The 21,662-nt window shown below is 44.9% G+C and overlaps 1 protein-coding gene across 2 annotated transcripts in view; it reads left to right on the top strand.

Moving 5' to 3' along the window:
- The first annotated feature begins 19,158 nt into the window (after positions 1 to 19,158).
- Positions 19,159 to 21,662, top strand: part of TFCP2 (transcription factor CP2) — a 137,929-nt gene continuing 135,425 nt past the window's right edge. The window contains exon 1 of one of the 2 annotated variants that reach the window (XM_089692892.1): positions 19,159 to 19,764. In XM_089692892.1, the coding sequence (XP_089549018.1) occupies positions 19,643 to 19,764 (122 nt within the window). In that variant the 5' untranslated portion in view covers positions 19,159 to 19,642. The remainder of the gene's footprint in view (positions 19,765 to 21,662) is intronic. The other variant, XM_089692902.1, reaches the window with a different exon arrangement.

Raw genomic sequence — 21,662 nt, 5'->3', positions numbered from 1 at the left:
GAGAAGTCATTAAGCTAGGGCCTCACATACTTTTTCCTCCCTGCACTGTGAATGTTTACATGTTATGTGCAATTAAACCATGGCAACATCTAATGTTTGTGTAGTATTATGTTCAGCAGACTGTGTTCTTCTATTGTTGTGACTTAGTTGACGTTCAGAGCACATTTTATGCCCAATTCATGCAAAACTCCACGTAATCCCAAGGGGTTCACATACTTTTTCTTGCAACTGTATGTAGAAAAGATAATTGTGTCTCAGCAGTACCCTGAAACTTGTATTTGTTGTGAATTCCACCTATTGCTATGTGATGAGGCTTTGGGATTCCTGTACCCACAGCCTCATAGCTGTATATCTATATAAGGTACTGCTAGTCTCAGGAGATTTTGAGTGAGATTTGGTAATGCCACTACTATACTGGCTCATTATTTTCCTTCCTGGAACCTTCGACATGAGGAAGCAAAGCCATGCCTCTACCAATATGACTGCACACTGAGACAGTGCAGAACAAAGCATGGTAGGTCAGTAATGGGGGAAAGATCAGCTTAAAATGAAACTATATGTATCTGAGCACCACAAACTGAAACACTATTTATTCATTTTTAATATTCACTGCAAGTCCACCAATCCATTCAAGTCTTTATCTTAACCACTTCCCGTCCGGCCGCTGTTTATAAACTGCAGGACGGGACACCTACAGGAGCGGGTTGCCGTCTCTAAACGGCACTTTGTATCTGAGGCTCGTGTGCGGCTCCTAGAGCGCGCACCCGCGAGCCCGATGATCGCCGAGTCCGACGGACACGGTGGATTACGTGACATGGTATGGGACCAATGAAATCGGTCCCATACCATGTGATCAGCTGTGTCCAATAAGGACACAGCTTAAGTGTAAACAAAAGCCGCATGGTGCGGCTTCCGCCTCCTTCTCCTCTCACGGAGTTGTCTGTGAGAGGAGAAACAGCGAAGAAAAGGGTTGTAGCTAACTGCCCTCCACCTCAGTGACACCTGATCGCCCCTAAAGTGTCCCTGATCGCCCCTAAAGTGGCCCTGATTGCCCCTAAAGTGGTCCTGATTGCCCCACGTGTCCCTGATCACCCCAATAAGTGGCCCTGATTGCCCCAACAAGTGGCCCTGATCGCCCCCACAAGTGTCCCTGATCGCCCCCACAAATGTCCCTGATTGCCCCAAGTGGCCCTGATTGCCCCAAGTGGCCCTGATCGCCCAACAAGTGGCCCAGCAGTGTCCCTGATCACCACATAGTGGCCCAGCAGTGTTCCTGATCGCCACAGTGTCCCTGATCGTCACAGTGTCCCTGATCGCCGCAGTGGCCAAGCAGTGTCCCTGATCGTCACACAAGTGGCCCAGCAGTATCGCCGCAGTGGCCAAGCAGTGTCCCTGATTGCCACACAAGTGGCCCAGAAGTGTCCCTGATTGCCGCAGTGGCCCAGCAGTGTCCCTGATCACCGCAGTGTCCCTGATTGCCGCACAAGTGGTCCAGCAGTGTCCCTGATCGCCGCAGTGGCCCAGCAGTGTCCCTGATCACCGCAGTGTCCCTGATTGCCGCACAAGTGGTCCAGCAGTGTTCCTGTGCGCCACAGTGTCCCTGATTGCCGCACAAGTGCTCCAGCAGTGTCCCTGATTGCCGCAGTGTCCCTGATTGCCGCAGTGGCCCAGCAGTGTCCCTGATCGCCACACAAGTGGCCCAGCAGTGTCCCTGATCGCCGCACAAGTAACCCAGCATTGTCCCCGATTGCCGCACAAGTGGTCCAGCAGTGTCCCTGATCACCGCAGTGTCCCTGATTGCCGCACAAGTGGTCCAGCAGTGTCCCTGATCGCCGCAGTGGCCCAGCAGTGTTCCTGATCACCACACAAGTGGCCCAGCAGTGTCCCTGATCACCGCATTGGCCCAGCAGTGTTCCTGATCACCACACAATTGGCCCAGCAGTGTCCCTGATCCCCACATTGGCCCAGCAGTGTTCCTGATCACCACACAAGTGGCCCAGCAGTGTCCCTGATCGCCGGATAAGTGGTCCAGCAGTGCCCCTGATCACCGAAGTGTCCCTGATCACCGCAGTAGTCCAGCAGTGTTTCTGATTGCCACACAAGTGGCCCAGCAGTGTCCTGATCATCGCAGTGGCCCAGCAGTGTCCCTGATCGCCGCAGAAGTGGTCCAGCAGTGTCCCTGATCACCGCAGTGTCCCCGATTGCTGCACAAGTGGTCCAGCAGTGTCCCTGATCACCGCAGTGTCCCTGATTGCCGCAGTGGCCCAGATCACCACACAAGTGGCCCAGCAGTGTCCCTGATTACCACACAAGTGGCCAGCAGTGTCCCTGATCGCCGGACAAGTGGTCCAGCAGTGCCCCTGATCACCGCAGTGTCCCTGATCACCGCAGTTGCCCAGCAGTGTTTCTGATCGCCACACAAGTGGCCCAGCAGTGTCCTGATCATCGCAGTGGCCCAGCAGTGTCCATGGTCGCCACACAAGTGGTCCAGCAGGGTCCCTGATCGCCACAGTGTCCCTGATTGCCACAGTGTCCCTGATCGCCACACAAGTGGCCCAGCAGTGTCCCTGATCACCGCAGTGGCCCAGCAGTGGCCCTGATCACCACACAGTGGCCCAATCAGTGTCCCTGATCACCTTACAGTGTGCCTGTTCATAAAGTGTCCCTGATCTCTGCCACACCAGTGGATCCTGTTCACTGCCATCGTCTGTGAGGAGAGAGATCCAGTACAGCTAACTGTGAGTAATTTTCAGCCTTTGCACAGAGTTTACACACACTCACAAAACATTGCCAGCCACCTCACTGTATCTCTGATTTTTGCCCAACAGTGACTAGTGTGAACCAACTGCAGCCAGATATCTGTCCCTCACTGCAACACCATCCTGATCACTGCCATACCAGTGGGTCCTGATCAGTGTCAAAAATATGGCCAAAAGATCATATACAAGCGAGGAGGCATTTCAAATTCTGAGTATGACAGATGAGAGTGACGGAGAACTTAAAACATACCTTGGGGTGTTTGCTTTCCAAAATGGGGTCTTTTTGTGGATAATTCCATTGTCCTGATGCTCCAGGACCTCCAAAACAGCAATAGGTAGTTAAGAAATTAGATGTGCGATCTTTGCCCTTAGAACGCTAACAGGTGCTTATTGGATGTGGAACCCCTCTATGTGGCCAGACTGTGAAAAAGTCTCACACATTTGGTATCACCATATTCAGGAAGAGTTAGAGAATGTGTTTTGGGGTGTAATTTTAAGTATGCCTATGCAGTGTATTAGAAATATCTCATAGATTGACAACTTTGTGTAGAAAAAAATACATTTTCATTTTCTTTTCGCATTTTCCAAAAACTTGTGGCAAAAAATGAAGTCTTCAGAAGACTCTGCATGCCTCTTAAAACATACCTTGGGGTGTTTGCTTTCCAAAATGGGGTCATTTTGTGGATAATTCCATTGCCCTGATGCTCCAGGACCTCCAAAATGGCAATAGGTAGTCAAGAAATTAGATGTGTAATTTTTGCCCTTAGAACGCTAACAGGTGCTTATTGGATGTGGAACCCCTCTATGTGGCCAGACTGTGAAAAAGTCTCACACATTTGGTATCGCCATATTCAGCAGGAGTTAAAGAATGCGTTTTGAGGTATCATTTTAAGTATGCCTATGCTGTGTAATAGAAATATCTCATAGATTGACAACTTTGCGTAAAAAAAAATACATTTTCATTTTCTTTTCACATTTTCCAAAAACATGTGGCAAAAAATGAAGTCTTCAGAGGACTCCCCATGCCTCTTAAAACATACCTTGAGGTGTTTTCTTTCGAAAATGGGGTCATTTTGTGGGTAATTCAATTGTCCTGGTGCTCCAGGATCTCCAAAACTGTGATAGACAGTGAAGAAATTAGATGTGTAATTTTTGCCCCTAGAACGCCTAAGGGTGCTTATTGGATGTGGGGCCCTTCTATGTGGTTAGGCTGTGAAAAAGTTTTACACATGTGGTATCGCCATACTCAGGATGAGTAGCAGAATGTGTTTTGGGGTGTAATTGCAAGTATGCCTATGCCGTGTGAGAGAAAGAACTTGTTAAATGACAACTTTGTGGGAAAAAAAAAAAGAATTTTTTTTACTTATCATTTCCTTAAAAAATTGGCAAAAAATGACAACTTCAAAAAACTCCCCATGCCTCTCATTAAATACCTCAGACTGTTTACTTTCCAAAAAGGGGTCGTTTGGGGGGTATTTGTACTGTCCTGGCATTTTAGGGCCCCAAGAAATTATATAGGTAGTCCGTGCATCAGGATTGATACATTTTCAAATATATCAAATATATATACCGTGGTCTGTGGACTCTATAACTTTCACAAAGACTAAATAATACACACTGATTTGGGTTATGTCTACCAACAAAATGTAGCACAATGGATTTTGGCCTAAATTTATGAAGAAAGTATATTTATTTGCAAAATTTAGTATCAAATACTAAGAAAAACATGTTTTTTTTCAAAATTTTCAGTCTTTTTTCATTTTTCTAGCAAAAAATAAAAACCCCAGTGATGATTAAATACCACCAAATTAAAGCTCTATTTGTTTTAAAAAAATGATAATAATTTCATTTAGATACAGTGTTGTATGCCTGAGTAATTGTCATTCACAATGTGAGAGCGCCGAAAGCTGAAAATTGGCCTGGACAGGAAGGGGGTAAAAGTGTCCGGACAGGAAGTGGTTAAGTAAGGGCTGAGATCTCATGTAGCATTTACTTCCGGAAATCCATCTGCTCTTAGCTCAGGCAGGAGGGTGTGCTTAGAAGACTTCTGGGATGTATGACATCATTTTGACCTAGGTCAGAAACCAGGAAGCAACTGATAAATGTAAAAAAAGTTTAAACCAAGTAAATATAATATGCCTTCCTATCTATTTACTAACGCTAGTAGCATAAGAATTAAAAATAGTAAATGTTATAGTGCTCAGATACAGTTTAGTTCTGCTTTATGCATTGCATTTATTATGGTCTACATATCTCACAAAAAAAGAGGAATTAGGGCTCGTTCACACTTGACTGTTTTTCCAACTCTTGCCAAACGCCCCTATAGCGTTTGACAAGCGTTGGTCCGGCGTTTGCAGAGCGTTTTTAACACTCCGCAACTGCTGCATGCGCGGTTTAGTGGCGGTTGCTAGGCATTTGCCAAGCGTTAAAAACGCCCCACAAACGCCTATAATGAAGTTTGAATGGTGTTACCGCTCCACAAACGCCTTGCAACCGCGTCGAGCGGCACCATAGACTTGAATATGCGGCTTCAACTCCTCCTGACTCGACCAGAGGCGTCCGTTTTGCCGCAACGCGACGCTAACGCTCCCGTTTGAACAGCACCATGTGCTGCAATGTGCAGAATTTTCCCAGGCGTTTGTGAAGCGGTAAAACCACTTCCCAAACGCCTGTCTGCCGCTTGCTAATAAGGCTAGTGTGAACGTAGCCTAACTGAGAAGGAAAGAGGGACAGAGGAATTTGCTTCCAAAAGAGAGACATTCCCTCCAAATGATGAACAGTTGAGAAGTACACTCAACAGCCTCTTTATTATGTACATCTGTTCAATTGCTTGGTAACACAAATTGTTAATCAGCCAATCACATGGCAACAACTCAATGCATTTAGGCATCTAGATGTGGTGAAGATGACTTGCTGTAGTTCAAACCGAGCATCAGAATGGGGAAGAAAGGGGATTTAAGTGACTTTCAATGTGCCATGGTTGTTGGTGCCAGATGGGCTGGTCTGAGTATTTAAAAAACTGCTGATCTACTGGGATTTTCACGCACAACCATCTGTAGGGTTTATAGAGAATGGTCTGGAAAAGAGAAAATATCCAGTGAATGGCAGTTGTGTGGAGGAAAATCCCTTGCTGATGTCAGATGTCAGAGGAGAATGGGCAGACTGGTTCAAGATGATAGAAAGTCAACAGTAACTCAAATAACTACTTGTTACAACAAGGTATGCAGAATACCATCACTGAATGCACAACATGTCAAATCTTGAAGCAGATGGGCTACAGCAGCAGAAGACCACACCGGGTGCCAATTCTGTCAGCTAAGAACAGCAAACAGAGGATAAAATTTGTACAGGCTCACCAAAATTGAACAATAGAAAATCGGAAAAACATTGCTTGGTCTGATGAGTCTCGATTTCAGCTGTGACATTCAGAATTTAGTGTAAACAACATGAAAGTATGGATCCATCCAGGCTGGTAGTGAGGGTGTAATGGTGTGGGGGATATTTTCTTGTCACACTTTGGGCCCCTTAGTACCAATTGAGCATCGTTTAAACACCACTGTTTATAACCTACTATCTTGTGAGTGCATTCAAAGTCCATTGGGTCCTTTACAGTTGGGTTTTCTTTCTGCAATTTAGGATGTGGCACCTTCTTATATCACAAGCCCTAACTTTCTTTTATTATTCATAATACCTTCAGAAAATATACAGTTGCAAGAAAAAGTATGTGAACCCCTTGGGATTACGTGGAGTTTTGCATGAATTGGGCATAAAATGTGCTCTGAACGTCATCTAAGTCACAACAATAGAAGAACACAGTCTGCTGAGCACAATACTACACAAACATTAGATGTTGCCATAGTTTAATTGCACATAACATGTAAACATTCACAGTGCAGGGAGGAAAAAGTATATGAGGCCCTAGCTTAATGACTTCTCCCAGAGCTAATTGGAGCCAGGAGTGAGCCAACCTTGACTCCAATCAGTGTGATGATATTGGATATGTTTCTGACAGCTGTCCTGGCCTTAAAAAACACACACCTGTTTTGGGTTTACTGGTTTCAAGAAGCACTGTCTGATGTGAACCATGCCTCGCAGAAAAGAGCTCTCAGAAGACCTACGATCAAGAATTGTTGACTTGCTTGAAGCTGGAAAGGATTACAAAAGTATCTCCAAAAGCCTTGATGTTCATGTGTCCACGGTAAGACAGACTGTCTACAAATGGAATAAAGTTTAGCACTGTTGCTACTCTCCCTAGGCATGGTCGTCCTGTAAAAATGACTGCAAGAGCACAGCGCAGAATGCTGCATGAGGTAAAGAAGAATCCCAAAGTGTCAGCTAAAGACCTACAGAAATCTCTGGCACATGCTAACATTTTTGTTGACACATCTACAATAAGGAAAACATTAAACAAGAATGGAGTACTTTGGAGGACATCACGGAGGAAGCCATTGCTGTCCAAAAAGAATATTGCAGCACGTTTGAAGTTTGCAAAAGAGCACCTGGATGTTCCACAGCACTATTGGCAAAATATACTGTGGACAGATGAAACCAAGATTGAGTTGTTCGGGAAGAACACACAACACTGTGGAGAAAAAAAAGCACAGCACACCAACATCAAAACCTCATCCACACTGTAAAACATGGCGGAGGGAGCATCATGGTTGGGGCTGCTTTACTGCCTCAGGGCCTGAACCGATTGTTGTCATTGATGGGAAAATGAATTCCAGAGTTTATCAAGACATTTTGCAGGAAAACGTACGACCATCTGTCCGCCAACTGAAGCTGCGCAGAGGATGGGTGATGCAACAGGACAATGACCCAAAGCATACAAGTAATTCAACAAAACAATGGCTGCAACAGCACAGAATACGCCGTCTGGAGTGGCCCAGTCAGAGTCCTGACCTCAACCCGATTGAAATGCTGTGGCATGACCTTAAGAGAGCGATTCACATCAGACATCCCAAGAATATTGCTACACTGAAACAGTTTTGTGAAGAGGAGTGGTCCAAAATTACTCCAGATCGTTGTGCAGGTCTGATCTGCAACTACAGGAAATGTTTGGTTGAGGTTATTGCTGCCAAAGGAGGGTCAACCAGTTATTAAGTCCAAAGGTTCGCATACTTTTTCCTCCCTGCACTGTGAATGTTTACATGTTATGTGCAATTAAACCATGGCAACATCTAATGTTTGTGTAGTATTATGTTCAGCAGACTGTGTTCTTCTATTGTTGTGACTTAGATGACGTTCAGAGCACATTTTATGCCCAATTCATGCAAAACTCCACGTAATCCCAAGGGGTTCACATACTTTTTCTTGCAACTGTATAATGTTCTGGGGGTTTCAAGAAATGTCATAGCTATAAATGAAGACTTTTATATGTGTGCAAAAAAATGATTTATATCACAAGTACTTGAGGAATATTTCCTTAACCACTTGAGCTCCGGAAGATTTTATCCCCTTCATGACCATGCCATTTTTGCTATACCGTACTGTATTAGTTTAACTGGTAATTGTGTGCTCATGCAACACTGTACCCAAACAAAATTTATATAATTTTTTTCACACAAATAGAGATTTCTTTTGCTGGTGTTTGATCACCACTGGGCTTTTTATTTTTTACGATATATAAAAGAAAAAAAGACTGAAAATTTTGTTAAAAAAAAAAAACAGTATTTTTTTATTTTCAGCTACAAAACATATCCAAGAGAAAAAAAATAAAAAATATCAAATTTCTTCTTAAATTTAGGCAAAAATGTATCTGCTATGTCTTTAATAAAAAAACAAATCCCAACAAGCATATATTGATTGGTTTACGTGAAAGTTGTAGCGTCTATTAACTATGGTATATATAGTGGAATTTTTATTTTTTTATACTACAAATAGCGGTGATCAGCGACTTATAACAGGACTGTGATATTGCAGCAGGCAATCTGACACTGGGGAAAACTAACTGCCAGTGACAGCACCAATGACATTAATACAGTGATCAGTAATACTATACACTGTTATTGTACTAATGACACTGGCTGGGAAGGGGTTAAATGTGTGCCTAACTATGCGCTGCTTTTAACTAATGCAAAGCAGAGATGAGAAACAGAGATTGTTCCCTCTGTGTGAATGTCAACACAAAATTCTGGGTTGTGATTGCATGTAGCAGATCCTGGCTGAGAATCAATGGCTGGCACTTGCTGACAGGCTCCTGCTGTATACAATCACAGCGAGTGCTGCCTGGGGGGTCCAAAACCTAGTAGGCAGCAACCTATGGGTAGGTTGCTTTGCTTCCAGCAGAAGCCAATGTGCAGCACATTTCGGGCGGGTGCTATTTGGTTAAAGTGGAACTATAGGCAAAACTTTTTTTTTTCCATTTTAGATAAAATAAAGGAGGGTTATAACCCGTCAGGATTTTTTGCCATAAGTGTCCCATTGGGAAAACCTTGCCTTCCTTTTACATATTCAAAACAAGAAGTGAGGAAATCCCCCCAAAGTGATGGACTCTTGGGGTGTCAGTAGATCTAGTGTCCCCATTAGAAGATTTCCTCTCCCTGTTCTGGGGACAACCCAAAATGTGGGATTTTCTTTTACTTCTTGTGATAATGGTAAACAGGACAAAGAGAGGATGAATCTCCCTAATCCTAGGTTCACACCTAAGCATTTTGCAGAAACGCAGTACAGTCCATTTAACATGATTTCCTATGGGACAAGTTAACATCTCCATGTATTCACCTGGTGCGTTTTTTGGAAAGAGTCAGGGACTTTTTTTGAACGCACAAATTTGCGTTTTTGGTTCTATAGACGTCAATGGTAATGCTGCAGAAAAGCAAGTATTGCATTTTTGCTGACTCTGCCTAGTGACAAGAAAAAAAAAACAAAATGCAAAAACGCATAAAAAATGCAGCATAAAACAGAAACAGCTCAAACGCAACCTGCAGTTTGCGTTTGATCCATGTCTGTAGTGCTTTTTGCAAGTGTTTTGCATATTTTTTTCAACTTGTTGCTGCGCAGAATAAAACGTAAAATGAGTCAAAAACACACTACATGCTTTCCTGCAGCGTCTCTATTGAAGTCTATAGAACCAAAAACACAACGTTTTACGTTTAAGTCCTTGACCCTTTCCAAAAACCGCACCGGGTGAAAACATGGAGGTGTGAACTTGTCCCATAGGAAATCATGTTAAATGGAGTATAATATCAATGTGTAGAGCTAATAAAAATGTGTGTTATAATCAATGATGACCAGTTTGATAGTAAAAGAGAAAAGAAACATCATAAAAAAGAAATAGAGAATAGTGAATACTCCAATGAAGAAACAAAATGGACAGTATAACAAATGAAAATATATGTCCTCTAAATATCATAATAGTCCCAAAAATAGTGATGTGATCAAATCAACAAGATGTAGTGACTTTCGCATTGCACCTCCACCATAATGCACTCCCCAGAAGTAAGTAGCAAGCAAGCCCAGAGCTGACTGACACTAAGGGGTGTTCCTGCTTGTTCCTCCTGCCGGTGACCTGGTTGAAGGTGGGATCTCTCCAGAATCCAGTGATACACCAAATGTACAATCAGAAGTAGAGTAGCCAAGTCTCCATCTCCAGCCCATGGTGAACCAAGGAAAGGGATTCCTCCTAGAGGGCAAGCTCATAGACTGAGCCCGCAGACAGTATCATATAGTGTAGTATGCTTTATTAAAAAGATAGCAACCACGTGGAGCATAAAATCATCAATGGATAAAAAGCACTTATAAAGATGGCTGCCGGACCATCACTAGGATGCGGTGGCTTGACATTAGCATGTAGGCTCCTCATTGGCGTGTTTTGTGCGCACGCACGTTCTCAAAGGAGACTCAAAGGAGTGGACTAGGTGGATCCCTTTGAGAACATGTGTGCACGTGAAACACGTCAGGGAGGAGCCTACGTTCTGACATCACACTGCCGCATCCATTTGATGGTCCAGCAGCCATCTTTATAAGTGCTTTTTATCCATTGATCATATTATGCTCCATGTGGTTGCTATCTTTTTAATAAAACATACTACACTATACAGGTGAAACTCGAAAAATTAGAATACCGTGCAAAAGTTCATTTATTTCAGTAATGCAACTTAAAAGGTGAAACTAATATATGAGATAGACTCATTACATGCAAAGCAAAATAGTTCAGGACGTGATTTGTCATAATTGTGATGATTATGGTTTACAGCTCATGAAAACCCCAAATCCACAATCTCAGAAAATGAGAATATTGTGAAAAGGTGCAATATTCTAGGCTCAAAGTGTCCCACTCTAATCAGCTAATTAAGCCATAACACCTGCAAAGGGTTCCTGAGCCTTTAAATGGTCTCTCAGTCTGGTTCAGTAGGAATCCCAATCATGGGAAAGATTGCTGACCTGACAGTTGTGCAGAAAACCATCATTGACACCCTCCATAAGGAAGGAAAGCCTCAAAAGGTAATTGCAAAAGAAGTTGGATGTTCCCAAAGTGCTGTATCAAAGCACATTAATAGAAATTTATTTGAAAGTGAAAAGTGTGGAAGAAAAGGGTGCACAAGCAGCAGGAATGACCGCAGCCTGGAGAGGATTGTCAGGAAAAGGCCATTCAAAAGTGTTGGGGACTTTCACAAGGAGTGGACTGAGGCTGGAGCCAGTGCATCAAGAGCCACCACACACAGACGGATCCTGGACATGGGCTTCAAATGTCGTATTCCTCTTGTCAAGCTGCTCCTGAACAACAAACAACTTACCTGGCTAAAGAAAAACAGACCTGGTCTGTTGCTCAGTGGCCAAAGTCCTCTTTTCTGCAACTTTTGCATCTCATTTGGAAACCAAGGACCCAGAGTATGGAGGAAGAATGGAGAGGCACACACTGCAAGATGCTTGAAGTCCAGTGTGAAGTTTCCACAGTCTGTGTTGATTTGGAGAGCCATGTCATCTGCTGGTGTTGGTCCACTGTGCTTCATTAAGTCCATAGTCAATGCAGCCATCTACCAGGAGATTTTGGAGCACTTCATGCTTCCTTCCACAGATGGGCTTTATGGGGATGCTGACTTCATTTTCCAGCAGGACTTGGCACCTACCCACACTGCCAAAAGCACCAAAACCTGGTTCAATGACTGTGGGATTACTGTGCTTGATTGGCCAGCAAACTCGCCTGACCTGAACCTCATAGAGAATCTACAGTTGTGGCCAAAATTATTCAACCCCCACTGAAATTGAGTGTTTTGGCCAGTTTGACATTGCTTTTGATCATTCAGTCATCTTGCTTACATTTACATTAAAGAGGCACTTGTAGGTCAGACAAATATAACATAACAGTTATAATGAAATAACCACAAATGTCTTTTCTGTGCTCACAGCATTATCAGTTTTATTCAACCCCCAAGTGACATTCAATCTTAGTACTTAGTACAGCATCCTTTTACAGTTATAACAGCTTTTAAACGTGAAGCATAGCTTGACACAAGTGTCTTGCAGCGATCTACGGGTATCTTCGCCCATTCTTCATGGGCAAAGGCCTCCAGTTCAGTCACATTCTTAGGCTTGCGCACTGCAACTGCTTTCTTTAAGTCCCACCAGAGGTTCTCAATCGGATTTAAGTCTGGTGACTGCGATGGCCACTCCAAAATGTTCCAGCCTTTCCTCTGCAACCATGCTCTAGTGGACTTGGAGGTATGCTTGGGATCATTGTCCTGTTGAAAGGTCCAACGTCTCCCAAGCCTCAGGTGTGTGACGGACTGCATCACGTTTCCATCCAATATCTCCTGGTACTGAAGAGAATTCATGGTACCTTGCACACGCTGAAGCTTCCCTGTACCTGCAGAAGCAAAACAGCCCCAAAGCATGATTGACCCTCCACCATGCTTCACAGTAGGCAAGGTGTTCTTTTCATCATAGGCCTTGTTCTTCCTCCTCCAAACATAGCGTTGATCCATGGGCCCAAACAGTTCTAATTTTGTTTCATCAGTCCACAGAACACTATCCCACAACTTTTGTGGTTTGTCCACATGGCTTTTGGCATACTGCAGTCGACTCTTCTTATTCTTTGGAGACAGCAAGGGGGTACGCCTGGGAGTTCTGGCACGGAGGCCTTCATTACGCAGTGTGCGTCTTATTGTCTGGGCTGAAACTTCTGTACCCACATCTGACAAATCTTTTCTCAGTTCCTCAGCAGTCACACGGGGACTTCTCTCCACTCTACGCTTCAGGTAGCGCACAGCAGTCGAAGTCAGCATCTTCTTTCTGCCACGACCAGGTAGCGTTTCAACAGTGCCCTTTGCCTTGAATTTGCGAATGATGCTTCCTAAGGTGTCTCTTGGTATGTTTAACATCTTTGCAATCTTCTTATAGCCATTGCCCTTCCTGTGAAGAGAAATCACCTCTTCTCTTGTCTTCCTGGACCATTCTCTTGCCTTCACCATGTTTGTAACCACACCAGTAAATGTCTAGAAGGAGCTGAGTATCACAGTCATTTTAAAGCTGCCTAATTGGTGCTTATTATGCTTGATTGCTGCTCGGTGACATCCACAGGTGTTTTCAATACCTGATGGAAAGCACCTGTATGAACCTCTGTTCTTCAGAGTGGTAGTCTTTAAGGGGTTGAATAATTGTGGCAATGAAGAAACCACATAAGAACCATTTACTACTGTATTACATAAACAATTGATGTCATTTTAGTTGCATTTGGGTAGTTACAACGTCCTTGTAGGATTTGATTCTGAATACAATTCCAAATGTACACTATAGTCCCTAAACCCCTTTACAGCATTGGGGGTTGAATAATTTTGGCCACAACTGTATGTGGTATTGCCAAGAGAAAGATGAGAGACATGAGACCAAACAATGCAGAAGAGCTGAAGGCCGCTATTGAAGCATCCTGGTCTTCCATAACACCTCAGCAGTGTTACAGGCTGATAGCTTCCATGCCACGCCGCATTGAGGCAGTAATTGTTGCAAAAGGGGCCCAAACCAAGTACTGAGTACATATGCATGCTTATACTTTTCAGAGGTCCGATATTGTTCTATGTACAATCCTTGTTTTGTTGATTGCATGTAATATTCTAATTTTCTGAGATTGTGGATTTGGGGTTTTCATGAGCTGTAAGCCATAATCATCACAATTATGACAAATCACGGCTTGAACTATCTTGCTTTGCATGTAATGAGTCTATCTCATATATTAGTTTCACCTTTTAAGTTGCATTACTTAAAAAAATGAACTTTTGCATGATATTCTAATTTTTCGAGTTTCACATGTATGATACTGTCTCCGGGCTCGGTCTATGAGCTTGCCCTCTAGGAGGAATCCCTCTCCTTGGTTCACTGTGGGCTGGAGATGGAGACTTGGCTACTTTTGATTGTACATTTGGTGTATCACTGGATTCTGGAGAGATCCCACCTTCAACCAGGTCACCGGCAGGAGGAACAAGCAGGAACACCCCTAATGCAGGCCATAGACAGTTCGTTTATCAGCCGATTTTTTTGTCCGAAAGAATAATTGGCCGATTTTCACACTGTTAGTGGGGCAATGGCATCGGCTGATTTTCACGGTTCCTCATTTCATTTATTGGTCATGCTAGAAAATGTGTTAAAAATGGCCAACTTTCAAAATCATTGGTGGCAGCATCGGGTTACAGAACGAACGATGTTTTGTTTTTCGGACAAAAATCAGCCGCTAAATTAACCGTCTATAGCCTGCATTAGTGTCATTCCGCACTGGGCTTGCTTGCTACTTACTTCTGGTGAGTGCATTATGGTGGAGGTGCAGTGCGGAAGTCACTACATCTTGCTGATTTGATCACATCACTATTTTTGGGACTATTATGATATTTAGAGGACTTATATATTTAAGTGTTCTTGCATGGTAAGACCACTTACTGTTATCTCACCTATATATTCTTATTATTATAGCCAAATTTACCACCCTAACTCCTCCCACAGTTTTTACACTACATAGACAGTAATATACCGAAACGTGCAGATTGTTCCCGATTGGTGTGCTATTACTTTGTGGAACGTTTTGCCGAATGGTTCACGAAATATCGGCGTTTTTGTGGTGAAATTGGTCCCATAGGAATGAATGGTGGAATGTTCAAAACTAGAGTGTGAGCTGACAAAAGCTAGAGTGTGAGCTGAAAAATCAGCACATGATATCTAAACTGCCATCACTCCCTCATTTTCAAGCCCACCTACACAAATCGTATATCAAAACGTTCAGCCATCCCTGCTGCCACTAAAAATGTCCACGGCTAAGCCATAGTCCTGATAGTTTTCACAATATGACCATTTGTTTGCAACTCACGCCGCCCATTGACATTCATTGAAACTTCACTCTAGCCACCTCAAATTTGAAGGGTAATTTCTAAACTGCGACTGTGCCTTCATTTTTAATATTTCAGAGACATACTATGCATCAAAATGTAGGTCTGGGTCATGTGATTCTCACAATATAAAGTTCTTTGCTGTAGGATTTAGAGTTTTTAAAACTACGACCATTTGAAGATGCCAGTGAAGTGAACAATTTGGAGCAGTTTGTTTTTAACCGCTCTTCTCTGCCCTATTTGAAATCTAATTTTGAATTGGTGACAGTTTGGCCGGCTTCTGGTTAAAGGTTTGGAAATACATTTTCTACTGTTGAGAGTATTTGAGGTAATAATGCTGCTAATGTTTTTATAAATGTATGTTTTAATGTAACTGTGAAGCACTTTTGGCAACAACATTGCAATTAAATGTGCTATATATATAATTAAAAGTTGAAATGCATTTCTCACTCTATCAAGCTTGCAATGTGCACTTTTTAAATTTGATCAATCAATTGGTTAGTGTAATGTTTACTATCTTTACTCACTCCAAACACTCCACACAGTTACTCTACCCACTCCATAAAGTTACTCTGCTCAGTCCAAACTTTTCACAGTTACTCCAGCCACTCCAACCACACAACAGTTACTCAAGCCACTCCACCCAGTTACTCCGCCCACTCCAGTTGTAGACTACTGGTGGAGGCAAGAACACTTCACACAATTTCCCCAGAAATTGTAGCTTTTCTAGTTTCATTTGTTATATTGTCCATTTTGTTTCTTCATTGGAGTATTCACTATTCTCTTTTCATTATTATTATTATACAGTATTTATATAGCGCCAAAAGGTTTGCTCAGCGCTGTACATTAAAGTGGGGGACAGTACATGAGACAATACAGTAACAATACACAAGAGGTTCGAGGGCCCTGCTATTTCGAGCTTACAATCTAGGAGGGAGGGGGTAGAGGTACAGGAGGAAGTGGCTGTGGGGGATGGAGTGGTAGGAGGAGTGGAGGAGAACGGCTGTTAGGTGAGGGTGGGGTAGGCTTGCCTGAAGAGATGGGTTTTCAGGGTGCATCTGAAGGTGAGGAGGGTAGGTGGCAGTCTGATGGATTGGGGTAGTGAGTTCTAGAGGATGGGGAAACTCCTGGAGAAGTCCTGCAGTCGGGCGTGGGAGGAGACCAGGGAGCTAGAGAGTAGGAGGTCTTGTGAGGAGCAAAGGGCACGGGTAGGGTGGTATTTGGGTATCAGGTCAGTGAGGTAGTTTTGGGCAGCGTTATGAACGGCTTTGTATGTCAGAGTTAGTAATATGAATTTAATGCATTGGGCAATCAGGAGCCAGTGAAGGGATTGGCAGAGACGGGTGGCAGAAGTGGAGCGGTTGGTGAGGTGGATGAGTCTAGCCGCTTACTTCAGGATAGACTGGAGCGAGGATAGCGTGTGTTGGGGTAGGCCGGTGAAAAGGAAGTTGCAGTAGTCTAGGTGTGAGATAATAAGGGAGTGTACGAGTTGTTTAGTGGTGTCTGGGGTGAGGAACGTACATAGATTGGAGATGTTGCGGAGGTGGAGTCTGCATGAATTTGATAGTGATTGGACATGAGGTTGAAAGGAAAAGTTTGAGGCCAGGGTGACACCTAGGACTTTGGCGTGTGGGGTGGGATTAATGGTGGCGTTGTTAGTCATGATGGAGAGGATGGGGGGGGTGCGAGCTGGGGGGAAAACTAAGAGCTCGGTTTTGGACAGGTTTAACTTGAGGAAATGGAGCAACATCCAGTCTGATATGTTGTTTAGGAGGTGGGTGATGCGGGCGGAGAGTGAGGGGGTGAGTTGAGGGGTAGAGAGGTAAATTTGTGTGTCATCGGCATAGAGGTGATAGTTGAAGCCGTGGGAGTGTATCAGTTTGCCAAGGGAGGAGGTGTAGATGGAGAAGAGAAGGGGTCAGAGGACAGAGCCTTGGGGGACATCAATCGAGAGGGGGAGGTGGCAGCGTTATAGGTAATGCTGAAGGAGCTTTGGGATAGGTAAGAGGAGAACCAGGAGAGAGCAGAGTCCCTGAGGTCGAGAGAGTGTTGTTTAGTAAGGAGGAGGGGGTGGTCGACTGTGTCGAAGGCCGCGGAGTAAGAGGACTGAGTAGTGGCCATTAGCTTTGGCGGTTAGCAGGTCGTTAGTGATTTTAAGTAGGGAGGTTTCGGTGGAGTGTAGGGGACGGAAGCCAGACTGTAGTGGATCAAGGAGGTTGTTGTCAGTGAGGTGGGCGCTTAGGCGATTGTAGACTAAGCGCTCAAGCTTGGAATTGAGTGGCAGCAGGGAGATGGGTCTAAGGTTGTTCAGGTCAGTGGGGCCCAGGGAAGGTTTTTTGAGTATGGGGGTGATGTGCACATGCTTTAGGGGGAAGGGGAATGTGCCAGTAGAGAGGAAGAGATTGAAGATGTGGGTGAGGGAGCGAATGATGGAGGAGGGGGGTGACTGGAGTTGTGAGGGGATAGGGTTCAGGGGGCAAGTGGTGAGGTGGGCTTCAGTGAAGACCTTATTGACCTCCTCAGTGGTAGCAAGGCTGAGGGAGTAGAGTGTTGGGGAGGTTATAGTGTGCGGAACGTTAGGTGTGGTGGGGGGCAGTGCGGTTGCGAGGTCAGAGGAGGAAAGAGTTGAGGGGGTGATGGAGGGAGGGAGGGAGGCTAGGTGGAGAGGTAGATTGTGAATTGACAATGTCCTTACGGATTGCGTCAATCTTGTTTTGGAAATGATTGGCAATCTCGTGGGCGGCGAGTGAGGTACTGAGTGGAGGTGGGGGGGAGAGAACAGGGAGTTGAAAGTGGAGAAGAACCGGCAAGGACAGGTGGAGAGGGCGTTGATGAGGGTTACGAAGTAGGCTTGCTTGGCAGCGTGAAGGGAGGAGGTGTAGGTGAAGAAGGCGGATTTGTAGAGGGAGAATTCTTGAGGGGATCTGGTTTTGCCCCATAATCGCTCCAGCGCACGACTTCGTCGTTTGAGACATTTTGTATGGTCATTCTGCCAGGGTTGAATTATTTATTTCAGGTACTTATAGCGCCGTCAATTTACGCAGCGCTTTACATATATATATTATACATTCACATCAGTCCCTAACCCTCAAGGGGCGTACAATCTAAGGTCCCTAACTCACATTCATATATACACATACTAGGGACAATTTAGACAGGATCCAATTAACCTATCAGCATGTCTTTGGAGTGTAGGAGGAAACTGGAGTACCCGGAGGAAACCCACGCAGTCACAGGGAGAACATGCAAACTCCAGGCAGGTGGTGCCGTGGCTGGGATTCAAACCAATGACCCGAGGACTGCCAGGCAGAAGTTTTTTATGATGTCTCCTTTCTCTTTTTCAATCACACGGGTCATCATTGATTATAACACACATTTCTATTAGCACTGCACATTGATATTATAGTATTGTTGGAGACAGAGGGTTTGCCACGTTGTGCTAGCTGCTTTACTTTTTCCTTTTGTACTCACCATTTATTCTTTGTTACATGGACTGGACTGTTTCTGTAAAATGTATAGATGTGAGCCTAGCCTAATAGGGGGCCATACAGAAACCAAACCCTGACAAACCCTCTGCTATCCAAATCTACAAAATAAGTTGTGCCTTCAGTCGCAGCTCGGTTCCTGTGAGAATACTGTCCATAAACACTCTCGTTGTTGAACACGGGTCAGGTCGGAACATTTGCCAGGCTTGTATTAGTTCCCTGGCTGGGAAATGTACTTCCTGGGCCGGTAAAGCTAGAAAACCCCTTAGCGACCCGCTCCATTCCGCCCACAGTCGAAGTTATAACATCTCCGCCCTGTAGCACGCCGACACTGCTCTGAGGAGAACACAACAGCGCCGAACCATCCGCACCGCCCCTTCGCGTGCTAACACACTTCACGTCACAGTGCCCACACTTCCTCTCACGCCTCGTCCATGCCTCTCATGAGCCAATGGCATCCAGTTAAGCTCGGTAGCCCCGCCCCTCCGTTTGCTCTGCGTTCGGCAGGCTCCCATCACAAGCCTCCGAGAGCTACGACGTGCTTGGTGTTCAATTGGTGGATTGGTCACTGAAGGAGGGGCGTGATTTCATCGCGTCACGGTGTGCGTCGTGTGGGCCGTCGCAGCCGCTGCTCTGGCTTCCTCCATGTTGCCTTGTTGAGCAGCGCTCGGCAGCTTGTCACCCGTGTCCGGAGGGAGCCTTGCCCGCGGACAGTAGCTGCCAGCCCGCCCGCCGCTCTACATGTGCCTCGCCGTGCGCTGGGAGGGCGGCTGCCGAGAGCCAGTGGCGGAGCTTTCCCTGTGATGCCTCCCTCAGCAGCTGCCGCAGCCACGATGATCTCTTGAGGCAAGAGCCGACCTCCGGGGCTGCAGACTCCACGGACCGACATCCTCACACTGAGCCCTGGGCATGTCCGCCTGTGTCAGCGCCATTGTTCCGTACGGAGGGGGCTCCGCTCTCCGCGGGTACTAGGAACGAGCCGCTGCCGGACTCTATACCCCCCCCCCCAAATCCACACACCCGCCGAACTCCACATCTGGACCCCGGATACTAGAGGTGCGAGGTCGGCCCGTTTCACTCCGCAACCATGGCCTGGGCTCTGAAACTTCCCCTGGCGGACGAGGTCATAGAATCCGGACTGGTGCAGGACTTCGATGCCAGCTTGTCTGGGATTGGGCAGGAGCTGGGTGCTGGCGCCTACAGTATGAGGTAATAACCATCATCAGGACTTCAGTCCAGGAACAGCCCTGGGGTGCAAAGTCTGATCAGTGCCTCCCTTCCACAGCAATGCTTCCCAATCTCACTCCTCCACTGCCCCCGACACACCATACTTGCTGGATTTCCTCTACTCTGCTTCCCATCCAGGACACTTCTCGCCTTCCACACACACCTCAAAATCTGCAAAATTGCTTTTTGCCCCCCCCAACATATATTTTCTGAAAGCAATGGCCCCAGAGAATAGAAATGGTGGGTGTTGCCAATCCTTTTTATGTCATATATTTCCGTAGCCATTTATTTGGGTGAAAAATACACTTTACACCCCAGTCACACCAAACCCAACTTTGAAGTCGCACGATTTCAGTGTCGGATGACATGCCAATTTCCATTGCGATTTTCTAGATGTCTGACACAGATGTCTATGCAAATTGTGTCAAAAGTAGTGCATGTACTACTTTTGAAATCGATGGGTTCGACCAAGTTGGAATCGCACTGATATCACCTTTTTGTAATTGTGCACAATAAGATGCGATTTGTAAATCTCATGCCAATTCTCATCCAGTGTGACTATATTCCCCTTCAGACCTTTGCTGGGGCGTCTCAGAGCTCCCTGTGAGCCACTGACCGGGTGGCCGGCTATCAGGTCTCCGTCGCCTTGCCACTTTCGTTTGTCAAGATGCCGTCAATCCCATGCATGCGCAGCTTCGGTATTGACGATTTTGTACAATGGTCTGTGTGCGCACACAGCGCACTACACTAAGGGCAAACAGGCAGGTAAGTGGCTAATGCAGAGGAGACGAAGCATCTCTTTTGCTTTTAAAATCCAGCCTGTTCGTCCTTTTTTTTTTTTACATTTTCCCATAAAGTTTTTGATTTCAGCCTCATGCCCCTAGGAGCAGCTGATTAAACATCCAGTGTGCATCAGACATTTTTTTCCTGCTTCTAAATCCCCTGCATATCCATGTATGAGTGCATGCACACAAACTTTAAGCCCTGGTTTACTCCGAATGAGATTTTAAAGTGGGGCGATTTTGCCCATTTAAAGTGCAACTTCAAAGTAGCATTGATGTAAACACTGGTGCAATTTCAGTGCCATTTACCTTATAGTCTATGAGAATTGAATCGCACTGAAGTGAAAAAGTAATGCAAAAACTATTTTTTAAATTGCACTTAGAACAGCACCATAGGAATACATTAAATGCAACTTCAGGTGCATTTTGTAAATCGTATGTTGCACTTGAATTAGCAGCAGTGTGAACCAGGGCTTATGCTGGCATATATATATAATTTTCCGGGTAGGGGGCACCTGCCCTACCCGCACCTCTATTCGCGGCCTCGGCTGTCACTCACTGGGTACCAGCCAGTGATCACAGAGCTTTACCGACGGAGGGAGAAAACTGTAAACAATACAGTTCTCTCTCCTGTCAGCTGCACACTGCTTTGCACGGCTCTGCATAGCAGAGCCGTGCAAAGCAGTGTGCTTACAGTATAAAGTGCTAACACACAGCCCACAGTGAAACTGCACACAGTTAGCACCTTCCTGCCCAGTGCCATTAGTACAATGTCAGTGCTTTTTATTAGCACTGGTCGCTGTATTGGTGTCATTGGGGATGTCAGTGACGCCAAGTTAGTTCCCACTCAGTGTCCAAATGCCTGCCACAGTCCCGCTATAAGTCACTGATCACTGCCATTGCTAGTAAAAAAAAAGGCAAAGACGTAGCAAAATAAATTTTGGCCTAAATTTATGATAATCTGATTTTTTGAAAAAAAAAATTTTACTTTACATGTTTAATAGCAAAAAGTCAAAAATATTTTTTTTTCAAAATTCAGTTTTTTGTTTTTTTTTTATAGTGCAAACATTAAAAACCACACAGGCGATCAAATACCAC

The sequence above is a fragment of the Staurois parvus genome, unplaced genomic scaffold (genome assembly GCF_062004578.1).
Source record: "Staurois parvus isolate SC_StPar_1 unplaced genomic scaffold, SC_StPar_1.0 ptg000023l, whole genome shotgun sequence".
NCBI lineage: Eukaryota > Metazoa > Chordata > Amphibia > Anura > Ranidae > Staurois > Staurois parvus.
The sequence above is the reverse complement of the archived record's forward strand: the minus strand, read 5'-3'. Positions and strand labels throughout refer to the sequence as shown.